This window comes from Chaetodon auriga, chromosome 11, assembly GCF_051107435.1.
Source record: "Chaetodon auriga isolate fChaAug3 chromosome 11, fChaAug3.hap1, whole genome shotgun sequence".
In the NCBI taxonomy this organism is placed as follows: Eukaryota; Metazoa; Chordata; class Actinopteri; order Chaetodontiformes; family Chaetodontidae; genus Chaetodon; species Chaetodon auriga.
Window position 1 is genome coordinate 3794900 of NC_135084.1, and position 13896 is coordinate 3808795.

The 13896-nt window shown below is 40.3% G+C and overlaps 1 protein-coding gene across 1 annotated transcript in view; it reads left to right on the plus strand.

The window, feature by feature from the left end:
* The first annotated feature begins 875 nt into the window (after positions 1 to 875).
* The window catches only part of slc18a2 (solute carrier family 18 member 2), a 37450-nt gene continuing 24429 nt past the window's right edge, over positions 876 to 13896 (plus strand). The window contains exons 1-5 of the mRNA XM_076742559.1: positions 876 to 919; positions 1041 to 1228; positions 3659 to 3995; positions 8798 to 8856; positions 8953 to 9036. Coding sequence (XP_076598674.1) covers positions 1096 to 1228; positions 3659 to 3995; positions 8798 to 8856; positions 8953 to 9036 — 613 coding nt within the window. The 5' untranslated portion in view covers positions 876 to 919; positions 1041 to 1095. The remainder of the gene's footprint in view (positions 920 to 1040; positions 1229 to 3658; positions 3996 to 8797; positions 8857 to 8952; positions 9037 to 13896) is intronic.

Genomic DNA, 13896 nt, shown 5'->3' on the forward strand with positions numbered 1-13896 from the left:
CTGCAACCAATAGAAGCAATGAATAAAAGTCAAATTGTAATAAAAAAATAATTTTTCTTTAACGTTTGACATGTTAGGCGAAAAATGACTCCCAGTGAGCGCTTGTGTTGCTCCATGTCTGATGGATGAAGTTAATAGGACTGTGTTGAATTTGACACACGTATTGTTGAGTTTTTCCCAAGGACCAAAAAAAAAACAAAAAAACATTAAGACAACTTTGACATAAACTGTTAAAGTCCTTAATCAAACATTTAGGTTTGGACTTTTTGTCATGCTTCAGGTTCAGCCGCTTTACCCTTAATGTCACTAATTCCATGCACATTTCACCTCAAATACCAAAATAAATGACATTTTAATTTTCAACTGTGTTTAGTTGAAAAACACAGAAATGTATTGTTGTAATGTAGATTTGATCACTTGAAGTAAACCTGCTGGATTGACAGGGATTTTAATTATTCTTTAATATCTGTATGAAAATGAACAAAAAACATTTGTCATTTCTTGCAGATTTTCAGCAACATTTTAATGGAAGCATATGAATAACTGATGTGCTGCACAGTTTTGTCAGTAAAGAAGCAATGACGTTTGTGTTTTGCACTGTTGTTTATGAACACAGAGTGAGAGCACAGACCCTCCAGCAGGTGGTAAATCATGAATGAAACGTGTATGGAAAGAGATCAGTTGACTGTAGTCCAAGGCATCAGGTCAGGACTGATCTCTGCTGTGGCAGGTTTTGGGTGTGCTGCCTGCCATCCTGTGCACTCTGTGGGCTCTTTTGTTGGGTTTGCGTTATTGTAGCTCTGGTTTGAGTGTTTGGGGCTTATAGGTAGGTGTGAGAGGAGTGACGTCAGCAGCGGGGCCAGGCAGTAGAAAGAGCGTCTGGTCCTCCCAGCAGTGCTGCTGCTGCTGCGCACCGCAGGTAAGAGCTCTGCACTTTCACACGCGCCATCTCTTATTTCTAACTTATCAACTGTTCCACATAGGCTGAGAGGATTTTTTGAAGTTACTATAACCCATCTGTGCCACTTGTCTGTCTCCAGGAGGACTTATCATCCGTCTGTTTTCTATTGTCTTGTTCTTTTCGGGACTAACGCCATGGGGAGATTTGATGCGCTTCGGCAGTTTAATTTGTTAACATGGCTCAGAGACGAGAGACAGTCGAGGAAGCTGATTCTCTTCATTGTTTTCGTCGCCCTGCTCCTGGATAACATGCTGCTAACTGTAGTCGGTAGGTGTACTCCTGCTTTTCTCACCTCTTATTCCTCTGCAAAGTTGTTGGTTCTCTTATTATTATTATTATTTTCTTGCGCAACAGGCAGTCCACTTCACTGTCAGTCCAAATATGTAAATATGTCCAGTTGTGTTTGATTGCAGCGCAGCCTGTTGCTCCTGTCTCCATGAGGCTCTCGTGGAGCTCTCTGTGGACTAAATCCTAAACTGTGCCAAAGTCCTCACATCCAGTCCACACCTGTTCCACGTTTAGTAAACTGGCAAGATAAGATGAGTTGGTCCATATTATATATGTAAAGTATAGCGCAAGTGGCAGGTCCGAACTGGATAAAGCTTTTAATAAGACATTGATCTCCATTACAATGACTGGAAACAAAAAGATCATATGTGAGCTTATTTCATCTATTAACCCTCCACCTGACACTTTCAAAGAGTTCATATTAAAAAGACCTTAATACGCCAATGCTGCTCTCTCAAGTAAATTGTGCATGCCCACCTGACCAGACTTAAGGAAGGCTATTGTAACATATTACAGTAAATCTTGGAACATACTGACGGTCATTTGTTCCATTTGCTCCTTTGTAAAGTATCACCGATCATCCTGATCCACATCACATCCAGAGATTGGTATTTAACACCACAAACAGCAACAATCAAAAAATACCTTTAATTATTCTGAATATATCCCTGGAAACACATTTCACTCCATCACCTAAAACAAGGAGTTGAATTCAGTTGCCTGAGACCCTTTTATTAACGAATGAAGCTGATTATAAGGGATTCATGGTGTTATTCGGGTTTGGACTTTGGGCTTCATTTGGGTTCTGATGCATTTCAGGTGCAAATTAATGATGAGGATGCTTATTCCATGTTTAATAGGATTACCTCAAATTAGTAAATGAATAAATTAGGTGATTGTGATATATTACAGTGGTTTGGTCCACCCCTTGATCCATTAAAATACCTTATTTGTGTCTTCAATTATCCCCTTCAAATCCCATTTTCAAAATATTTAACAGCATCATAAATGAATACATTCATAGAATTTCAAGGTGACAGATGAATGGGCTTAGTTTTAATGTGTAAGAAGAGTTAATGACTGAGACCGGCATCAGCAGTTCACTGTTGCTTTCTTACACGCACAAAATTCTCTCAAAATTTTGTGAAGAGCGTTTTGTCTGCTCTGTAATCAAGTAATAAATCTTTGCTTGATCACATAGTCCATACAACACACGGACATTCGCTACACACCTCTGTCACACACGGACCTCCAGCTTTTTGGCAGAACAGATTTTATGGAGAGAAGATCATGAATTAAAGCAAAAAAAAAAAAAAAAAAAGAAAAGAAAGAAAAAAACCTAATATGAAGCAGACCTTCATGCAGTATTATTACAAAAGTAACCTGTAGACAGAAACTGAGATTGGTTCATTGCATGCAGCCTCAAATATTTAACCCATACTACAATCAGTTTCATTGCATGGATGCTCATAGCCCATATTTCAAATTCCATATATGAGTTTGCATTATTTATTTGGCACCATCAACATCAACAGTCAGTATAAAGCCATAAGAACAATGTCTGATTTCATTCTTTCTTTCTTTCACAAACAAAACCTAAAATGTAAAATGAACATACAGTTTTGTTTGGCTTCTACTGTCCACTGTTACTTTATAATCTAAAGGATTAATATAGAGTAATTGTAGGACTAGCACATCAAACATTTGTTTAAAGGGTGTTGCAGCAGGTTTTTTGTTTTTCCTTCAGTAATTTCTATCATGCTTCATCTACATACATCTACAAACACCTTAACTGACAAATGTAACGACGGAGCAGCAGTGTGCCAGAAAGACTGTGTACACCATGAGAACTTCAAAATTCACCTTACTGATGTGTTCCGTATTTCACAACTGTCATGTCAGGAAACACAGCCAGTTTCTGGAACATAGTCGAAGAAATTTTTGACATGGTTATAGTTTAATTTGTTTAAAACACAATGTTTCTTAACATTTAGTTCTTGAATAAGACGAAAGGAATGCTTTTTAATACCAGTTCCTGTTTCACAGCCTGTAATGTCGGACCGAATCACTGAAAAATCTGTCAGCGACGTCACTGGTTCAGATCCAGACAGGGACCTGTGTCGATCTTGCCTTGTGTACTTAAATCTCTCTAATAAAGCCAGAAATGATCCCCAAAATACCAACAAAAGAGTAGCAGCTTTTTGCAGACCAAACAATCTTGAAATATTTTGGTCTTTAATAATGACTCTAACACTTTGTTAATGCAGTCTGTTGTTTACACTATATGTGCAATACATACTGACATATGTTGAAGCCACATCTGGATTAGCATCATGCCAATGAGCATCAGTCAATGGTTGTGTCATATTCCATTGCATCAATCTCCTCTCGCCTCTTTATACCTGTCAGTTCCCATCATTCCAAGCTACCTGTACAGCCTGGATCAGTCAAAAGACGTGCTGTTGAAGAACAACACGCTATCCGACCAGGGTTCTCGAGGAGCCTTCCACAGCATCGTGTCCTTGTACGACAACAGTGTGAGGTCTATGGGCTCCAACACCACAGCCAGGTCTACTGACCTGGTCCCTACAGCCCCCACTGCTATGGAGCTTCCGCAGAACTCCTCCGACTGCCCCCAGTCTACCAACACACTGGTCAGTGAGAATGTCAAAGTGGGAATGCTGTTTGCCTCCAAAGCCACCGTACAGCTGATTACCAACCCCTTCATAGGGCCACTCACAAATAGGTAGGTTTCTGTTTCTGTGTGGAGGTGTTGGTTATGTAGCATTTACAATCGGTGGAATTAGCTATTTAAGGGTTTTCACAGGCAATCTGAAACATGACTATTGCCTTTGTGATGTCATCCTGGAAATTTGTGTAACCAGAAATTTGTTAAAGCAATCAAAATCCACCTAGTTGTCACATAATGAATAGAAATCTTGCCTTTTAAACTAACATATAAATCAGTTTACATTCTCATTTACCAACTACACACAGGCGACAACGTGAGGATAGATCAGGGGGTGAAACCAAAAATTTTAGGGGATAATTGGCAAAACATTAAGTGGTGAAGTAAATGTCCAGCTAATTTTCCCTTTTCACATCCCATTAGAGCTGCAGTGAACAATGTTTTCATTGATGAGTCTATTTTGATGTCATCAGATTGTTTTCTTTGTTTGTTTTGGACCAAATGTCTGAGGCTTGAAATTTGTGCCTGAGAATTGATTTAGACAATTAATCGATTTTTAAATAGTTGTGATTATATTTCTCCCAATCTATTAATCTGTCAGCTCGGCATTCTGTAAAATGACAAGAAATTTAAGATAGCAGGTCAAACGTGAGCTGGCAACAGAAGTACCAATAAAAATATAATAAAAAGTAAAATGCATAGCTTCACTTTTTCTAATTGTAATTAATGATATCAAAAATCAATCAGGAATGAACCTTCTTGTGAAATTGTGCCACAAGACAAAAAAGATATAGTCTAGACTGGTATGTGCATAAGTTGACTCAGTACTGTAGTGTGTTTCTGGAGTTTCCCTTTTTCAAATTTATGTTTTAGCAACAGAAATTCAGTCAAAAAGTTAACATTATAGCTGCTGCACAGCAGGAAGTCAGGCTTAGGCATTTTGAGGACAAAGAAGAAGAAGAAGAAGGAAGAGGAGGGAGATGAAAAAGGGAAGAGAAAGAAGACAAATGAGACATACAGGAGATGCTGTCAGCAAAATTTTGTCATTTATTTTCATGAACACTGGAGATTTATTTAGTGAGCATTTACGGTGTGCATTTACAGTATACAAAAAACATTTTGATACACAGGGGCCAATTTTTGATAATTCACAAATCTAGCTGGATCATTTGTGAAAGACTAATTAGTTTTACAGATTTAAGAAAAACAGAGTGATGAACTTCATAATAGCTGCCAGCCCAAAGCATCAACTAAATCTTCAAATGTTTTCAATTTTAGAAGGTTTCTGTAGCGCCACCATCAGGAATATTAACCCACAATGCCAGTTGAAGAACTTGGCGTAGGACTGGACCTATGTGAAAACCTTTGTTTATTTTCGTGCATGGGAAGGAAGAAGAAAAAAAACAAGAACAAGAAGACTGCCAAATACAAGAGGGACCGGCAGCAGAACTGCCTGGTGGCATTTTATCTGATTTTAAATTCAATACTTGGAAAGCATTTTAACATCCTGGCCTGAAAGCAGGATGTGTGTACATGGGCTTGTTTTGCTAGCATTGTTCTGACTCTTTTGGCTAAATTTATCTTCACTTGAACATTATTGAACCAATATTGATGAAATTGAACAATACCAAGTCTATAGTGGGATGTCCTCATTTATGGAGGGATAGTGCTTAGCAGTTTATTGAGCAGAGGGAATTGTCTGCATAGAGAATAATGTGAATTCCAGCATTACATTCAAGTGTTCTCAGAGCTTCATGCACTGGCAATATTTTTGAATTAACAATAGATGAATTAATGATGAATGTGCAAGGTGCAACAAATTCACAGCTCCAATTAATTCTGCAGTCTCCCTCAGCTCTAAAAACTCGTTCAGCCTCATTTATGTCATTGCTTTGGTTATCAGACTAGCCAACCCTTCTTAGACCCTTGTTTTTGCTGTTTGAGTGAAAGAACTGTAATAAGCTGTACAATAAACTGTACAGTACCTGAACAGCACCAAACATCAGTCAGTGAAAGTCAGTGAACACAATGGAGCATTTAGCAGCTAAAGTCATATATCTTATCATTTTCTATGCAGGTGATGAAGAAGTTCAAACATTTTTGTATTTTGAAAATTTTAGATGACATAACTATGGTTGATTAATTCAAAATACCAAAGAGCTACTTCTTATTTCTCAGCAATAGAGAAAATAACATAAAATATTAAACTGACACATTTTTCTGAGTGGTATGTAGAAGCAGAGTGTTGTGCTTTCCAACACTAATGGGCAAATTTTTTATTTTTTATTTTTTATTTTTTTGGAAGAAAAAGGCAAGTTAGTTAATGGGAATGCACACACGGTGATGAAAAAGGCTAATCTCATGAATCATTACAGTTTCAAACATGCTAAACTGGATGAGCTGCAAGAACAAATGTGCTTGGATAAAGTTTACGCTCTTCTGAGGAGTTTGCATGCCCAACAAGCAGCTTTCACAAGACCCCATTCTAACAGAGACAGTGTTATGCAGGCAGGTTTTTTGGTGAGCAAGCTAATAGCTAAAAAGCTGAAAATGATAACTGGATAACTATTTGGAAATGAAATGATGGTCTTATCAGGCATTTAATACAATTGCAGAAACATTTGAGAGGAAATTATTACATTTAAAGCAAAATAACATGACGGAGCAAGAGTATCACAGTATGACAGGTTTCCTCTTAGGCAACAGAGGCTTCCTCATAGCCCGGGGCCCAAACTGTGGTTCAGATTTCCTCTTGTGTATGAAGACCAGCCAGCGGCCAATACAGAATAGCATTTATGGTCTTATCTAAGGCAAAATCCAACATGAATTGAAGAGAAAGATCAGCAACAGGCCCCATTTTCATGTTCTAGGGAGGAAAATCGAATGCTGCACATGGTAAACATGTCACTTTAATGCAGTTTTGATTGTGTAATGCCATGTCAGCTACAACAAATCTAATCCAACTCAATCAAACAGAGCGGAATTCCTGATTATGTGTGTTTGTATGTGTATGTGCATGCATGTGCATTTGTCTTTTTCATGCATGGATAGCCGCTCTATGAACGGGTTACTGAGCTTAACATATCTGAGTGTTACAGGCGGTGACACTTGTCACTCAAGAAAATGCCTTCCAAAATAAACTTGTCCTAAAGCCTTAAAGACCTCCATTAAAGAAAAAAACAATTCACATGGTCACCACTCAGACTGGCATAAATAATGGAATTAGTTACTGAGACTATAATCTGTTGAGAAAAACACACTGGCTCTTCCCTCCTCTGAACTGGCCAATTCAGTTTGAAATCATGTTTCCGTGAGGCACAACGAAGCAAAAGGCACTATGGCTAAGGCTAAAAACAAGGCTTTCCCAGTCTGTTACAGGCTTTGTCATGGCTCAAAAACGGGTATCTATATCCTGGACTGGAGTATCTGCAGACTAGTTTCATATCTATTATGTTATAAGCCATGAAAGTCAGACCATACAAATACGAAATCATTAATCTCCCTTTTTGTTACCTTTCTGCCACCTTGACTGTTAGCCATTTGGAGATTTGCACTCTACTGAGTGCACTCTTACTGTAATTCAGATGAGTCAGAGGAGACCAAAGAACAGTCAATATAGGACCAGAAACATGATTTCAAAAGAATGTTGATTTGACTGCTGGATGAATGAATTGGTAAAATGGAAGAAAGTGTTTGCTAATAATATGTAAGATGTTGTGTTTACAGCTTGATCTGTTGGTTAAAAAAAAGTGAAAGTGAAAGTGTCCAGTTTATACCAGTGTATTCTAATTCTGCTGGCTTGGGTTAGCAGCACTAGTAATATTAAGACAAGTTTTCTTAAATCTTTTACAGACTCTAGTAAATTCTCCACATTGCACTTGAATGATTTCTTTGGCTTGTCATTTGATGTACCAGTTACTTAAATAAACACAATAACCTTTTCTGGCAGAGGAAGAAGTTTTACCATGTACATGAGGTGGAACACACTGGCTGAATGATCATTTTTCAAAATATATATAAATATGTATTTACTAACACTTTTTCTTTAGATTTTCTTAAAAAAGATGGCCTTTATTTTAACTTTTTTCATTTTGGAGCAAGTTGAGTGGCACCAACATCACTGGCTCTCACAACAAAGCCAGTATTTAGTGTCTCAGATGGGCACTCAGATATGCTGTAATTGAGGCAAAGAACACAGTCCCATTACTGGTTCTGAGTCACCTTCGCTCCTGACAGAGGACAATACAAGGCAAGTCAAGCATGTCAGGTATCTGTGGGGGAATACAACAGCTCTGATGTGCATGGCAGCTTTTAGCCTTTTAATGAAAAAAGATGTTGTCACCCTCCTCCAGTTTTCTGGTTAAAATGTCAGGCTAACAATTGTAACTGGCAAAAATGTGTCATGCAAATGCAGAATTTCTAGAAATTCTTTGAATTGATGGTGTTACAAGACAGTTTTTTCTGTGGAGTTTATTGTTAGCGCTTTGGCTTTCAGATGATGATTTTGTAGTACTACATATACCTCATACACAATTGGAGACAATCTACATCCTCCATACATGTTCTGATGATCGTAGCAACAATACATCCAAACTAACAGCTTTCACTCATGTTATTCTTTAGCAATGTCACCCCTCTCTGGCTGTAGCAATTACCATTAAAATAATAAGCAGTTCTCCACAACTTCTAACATTTTTTTTAGATCTCTCTTTTTCACAATATTGCAAATAATGAATGTCACCTGGAATGAAGCCATTTATTTCATGCATATTTGCATAGACATGTCAAACTGATAAAATGCTTACTATATAAATAATGATTGCATTTTGTTTGCCTTTTTTTCCACTTTGTCCCTTTAGAATAGGATACCAACTTCCCATATTTGCTGGCTTCTGTATCATGTTCGTCTCTACCATCAGTAAGTTCAGCGAACATGTCTTCATTATCAGAAAATGAGAATGCTTGCATCATGCCTGATGTTTCTTATATTTCTGCTGTTCTCACTGTTGTGAAGTGTTCGCCTTCTCATCGAGCTACACTCTGCTGTTTCTGGCCAGATCACTTCAAGGTGTGGGGTCCTCCTGCTCATCTGTGGCTGGTAAGACCTCCCTCTTTCTATTGTGATGCAATGCTCATATCCAGTCAATCCATTAAAGCATTAACTTTTCAGCTCATCTGAATACATCAATGTGAATTCACAACAGACATACAATAAGTACTGTCTCTGGTGTTGTTGTTCTTGTGTGACTGAGCCTGTTAATTTACATTAGTGCTGCATTATGGGTTGTTTGTAGCAGAAATGTTGTCAAGCCAGACAAAGGGTGAACACCCCAGTCCTGCCAGCTATTGGAAAGACTGTAGGAGGGAGGCAAGTCACTTTCTGAAATGTTTAAAGATGGGTCTGCTTTAGTAGTGATTTAGACTCTTTGTCACACAGGACCTTAATGTTAGCATACTGTTGTTTGTAAGATGACAGACACACACCAATTAGAGTGGTAGAGTTGTAAGTCTGAGAAAACAACGAAATGCAAGTTGAAGTAACTTGATGCTACACACACACACACACACACACACACACACACACACACACACAAAATCTTTTTATTTATGGTTGAGTTTGGGGGATTAATCAATTTTGTTGATTTTGAACAGTAGGTTGTTCTCTGTGCACCACCTTGCAGGATTGCTGATTTCCTCTTGATATGAATTCTGATTGTTTTTTTGAAATCTGGCTGATAATGGAGGTGTCCCCTGCAGATTTCACAACAGAGATCTGTCAGTGTAGGGAGGTGCTAATGTGGGACAGGAGAGAGCTGAGCACACAGCCCTGGGGTGCCCCCGTGTTGAGCACAAGAGTAAGGAGGTGTTACCACCAGTCTGAACTGGATGGGGTCTGTTTGTGAGGAAGTCCAATATCCATTTCCAGAGTGTGGTTCTTGAGCCCACAGTGCTAAGTTTGTCAATCAGTTTCATGGAGGGCATTTTGAATTCTGTGCTGAAATCAACAAATAATATTGTGTTGTAGGTGTTGTGAATTTCAAGGTGGCATTTTCTGTCAATCTGTTGGTTCTGAAAGCAAAATGCTGTCTTTGATTTGGGGTAGAACCAGTTTCTCAAAGCACTTCTTCAGAATGGGGGTGAGTGCCACAGGATGGTACTTGTTTAGACTAGACACTGAAGACTTTTTAGGTACAGGGACGGTGGTGGAAGCAGGAAGGAAAACTCTCAGTGATATGCTAAAAATGTCATGAATTACATCAACTGGCTAACTGGCACAAGTTCTTAGCTCACAGCCAGGGATGTTATCAGGCCCAGCAGCTTCATTCATCTTCACTCTCAGCAGGGTTTCTCTCTTATCCACTGTGGATGCTGACAGTGTCAGGTCTTCTGAAGGCAGGGTTGACTTGACAGCTGACTCTCTGTTGAGGTGATCAAGTGAACATAAAATGTTTTAAATTTGTCTGGCAACGTGGCCACAGGATGGGGCACCCCTGCTTTTGTGGCCTGCGATGGTCTGGATCATTTGCCACATATCTTTTGTGTTGCTGGTGTTGAGGTCTCTCTCCAGTTTCTCCTGATGTCTCGCTGGTATTTTTTATTTTTTATTTCTTTCTCACCTAACCCAATTTTTTGTTTGTGTATAATGGCCTCACCTCTCTATTTATCCAGGTATTCTGACTGAAAAAATATTTTATTGCCCTTTTGATGACCACATCATCAACACATTTTCTGATGTATGATGTCACTTAAGATGTGTATTCTTCAAAGTAGATGTGGTACTCTTGGATGGAGGCATCTGTGAACATGTACCACTCTGTGCACTCAAAACAGTCCTGTAGATCTGCTGTATCTTCATCTGTCCACACTTATTAAACTGTTTTTTCTGATGGTTTGACCATTTTAATGAGCTGGGAGTAAGTAGGAAGGAGAAGCAGGGAAATATGATCTTAATGGGGGTGGGGGATGGCTTTGTACCTTGAAAGTTTGAGTAAACATAGTCATGTATGTAGTTGAGATCAATATGAAGGCTGAAATGGGTGTGGTCCAAGCAAGGCTGCCAGAGATAGGGGGGTAAAAAGTAGGGAAGGAGCCATTGCCCCCACCCCCCACCCCCCACCCCACCACCCTCATTTTATGACCCCTGGGCTACATTAATTTGAGGTCACTGCGTCCAAGATCAAATCATTCCTGTTCACTCCAATACATTAGGTAAAACTTGTGATGGCATCACTGCAGAATGTGTTGTTATTGGTAATACATAAATGGTCAGTTGTTTGGCAGGATCATGAATATTGAGTGTCCAAAACAGGTGAAAAGGTGAAAATTGTTGCTGTATCCTAAGGAATCATCACTGCTGTGAGATCATGGTCAGAAGACATCATGTTTGACAACATGATTTCAGGACACAATTACATTGTAACATGTGATTAAATTATACTTTCACTGCTCGAAAACCAATATGGCAACAAAGAAAACAAAAAAAAAAAAAAAAACATGCTCCACATAATAGCAAAAAGCAAGTATAGAGAGTGTGTGTATCTTCATCTGTGTGTGAGTGTGTGTGTTTGCATTATTTATGTTGTAGGGACAGCAATCTGTTTACACAGTCACATTGTGGGGACTCGCCTTCCTTATAGGGACAATATGCAAGACTTGTGTTAAGGTTAGGTTTAGGTTAGAGTAAGAATTAGGGCTAGGCAAGTAGTGGTTATGGTTATGGTTATAGTTATGGTTATGGTTAGGTTCAGGTAAAAACGTGACATCCTATTGGATGTCAAGGTGGACACTGGCTCAGGGGAAAAGAAAAAGACATAGTCTTATTAAAAAGCCGTTTGTAAGTCTTCAAGAAATGAATGTAAGTCTATGTAATGTCCCCCAAAATGATGGAAACATGACTGTGTGTGTGTGTGTGTGTGTGTGTGTGTGTGTGTGCGCACGCACACTTTCGCACCTGTGTTTGCATGGGTTGATTTACACACAGGCACATTTGCATGGCACATTTTTCTTGCAAGATGGCGCTGTGTTGGATGGCAGCCTGTTGCAGTAGCTCCGTCGTTTTCGTTCGTTTTTGTTCGTTTTTGTTCATTTTTGTTCATTTTTGTTCATTTAGTGTGTTTTCTCCATTTCTTTTAATTTCTATTCCTTAGCTGTGTTTTTGGTAACTGTGTCGCGATGGTCAGGCACAGTTTTACAATTTTATTGTTACTTTTTACACTCTTAAGACGGATGAGCTTGTCACACTGGTCAGGACTCAGTGGGAATGCCGACAGTGCAGCCTAATGGCCTTCACGGAGTCGTGGTTGCATTCAGACGTCCCAGACTGGAGCGTGGAGGTGTCCGGCTTCAACTGTGTGCAGGCGGACAGAGACGTGGCTCAGAGCGGTAAGAAGAAGGGAGGAGAGATTGAGCTGTTGGTGAAGGAGAAGTGGTGTAATCCCGGACATGTTACCGTTAAGGAAGGTTTCTGTTGTCCGGACATTGAGCTACTAGCTGTGGGGATGCAGCCTTATTATTTGCCTTGGGAGTTCACATCCGCCATCGTGATCACTGTTTACATCCCTCCGAAGGCTGACAGGGAAGCAGCGCTTGATGTCATCCACTCCACAGTAGCTACAAATGCAGCAACCAAATGTGTTTGTAGTCATTACTGTAGACTTTAACCACAATACTTTGGACAAAACTGCCAACTTTCAATCAGTTTGTCAATTGTCCCACCAGAGACAACACCACACTTGATTTACTGTATGCTAATGCCAAGGATGCATACAGTGCCACTGCCCTTCCACCCCTAGGCAGAGCTGATCACAGCCTGGTGTTGTTACCACCTCGGTATGTCCCTCTTGCCCAGAGGCAGCCAGTGTCCATGAGAAGAGTGAGGAGGTGTACTCAGGAGGGTAATGAGTCACTGCAGGACTGCTGTGAGACAACAGCCTGGAATGTGTTGTGTGAGCCACATGGGGAAGATATCAACATCCTGACAGAGTGTATCATAGAGTACATCAAATTCTGTGAACAGACCATACTGCCAACCCGGACTGTATGCTGCTTCCCAACAACAAGCCCTGGATCACCGGTGAACTGAAAAGTCTGCTGAGCAAGAAGAAAAAAGCTTTCAGGTCAGGAGACAAGAAAGAACTGAGGAGTGTTTAACACGAGCTGAGGAAGAAGCTGAGGCAGAGCAGAGATGCCTACAGGAAGAAGCTGGAGGCCAAACTCCAGCAGAGCAGAGTGAAGGATGTGTGGACAGGAATGAAAGACGGAGCTCAAGGGAAAAGACAGACCAGCAGCTGGCAGCTTTGTGAGGGCCAATGAGCTAAACCACTTTTAACAGGTTTAGCTCACAGCCAGGAGTGGCCCTACATTCCCCCACCCCTTCACACACCCCCACTATCCGCAACGGTGCTGCTAAAGACATCCTGCGTGGTTCCTGTTCCAAAGAAGAAATCTCCATCTGGCCCAACGACTACCGACCCATTGCCCTTACATCACTCAGGATGAAGGTGCTGGCCAACCTTCGACCGCAGGTGAAATCATCACTGGACCCTCTGCAGTTCGCCTACCAACCCCATCTAGGTGTGGACAATGCCATCATACACCTGCTGCAACATGCTCGCTCCCTCCTGAATTATAGTGGCAGCACAATGAGGATCACTTTCTTTGATTTCTCCAGTGCATTTAATAATATTCAGCCACTGCTCCTGGGTGAGAAGCTGCGAGTGATGGGACTCGACGCACCCACAATCTCCTGGATTACTGACTACAGTCAGACAGACCGCAATTTTTCCAACTGGGCAACGTTCTCTCTGAGACCGTGGAAAGGAGTACAGGAGCACCACAGGGGACTGTGGTGGGGTGTATAAAGGATGGACGAGAGGAAGAGTACAGGACAGTGGTAGACGAAATTGTGTAATGGTCTGGTAGAAATCACCTGCTGCTTAATGTGGCCAAGACCAAGGAG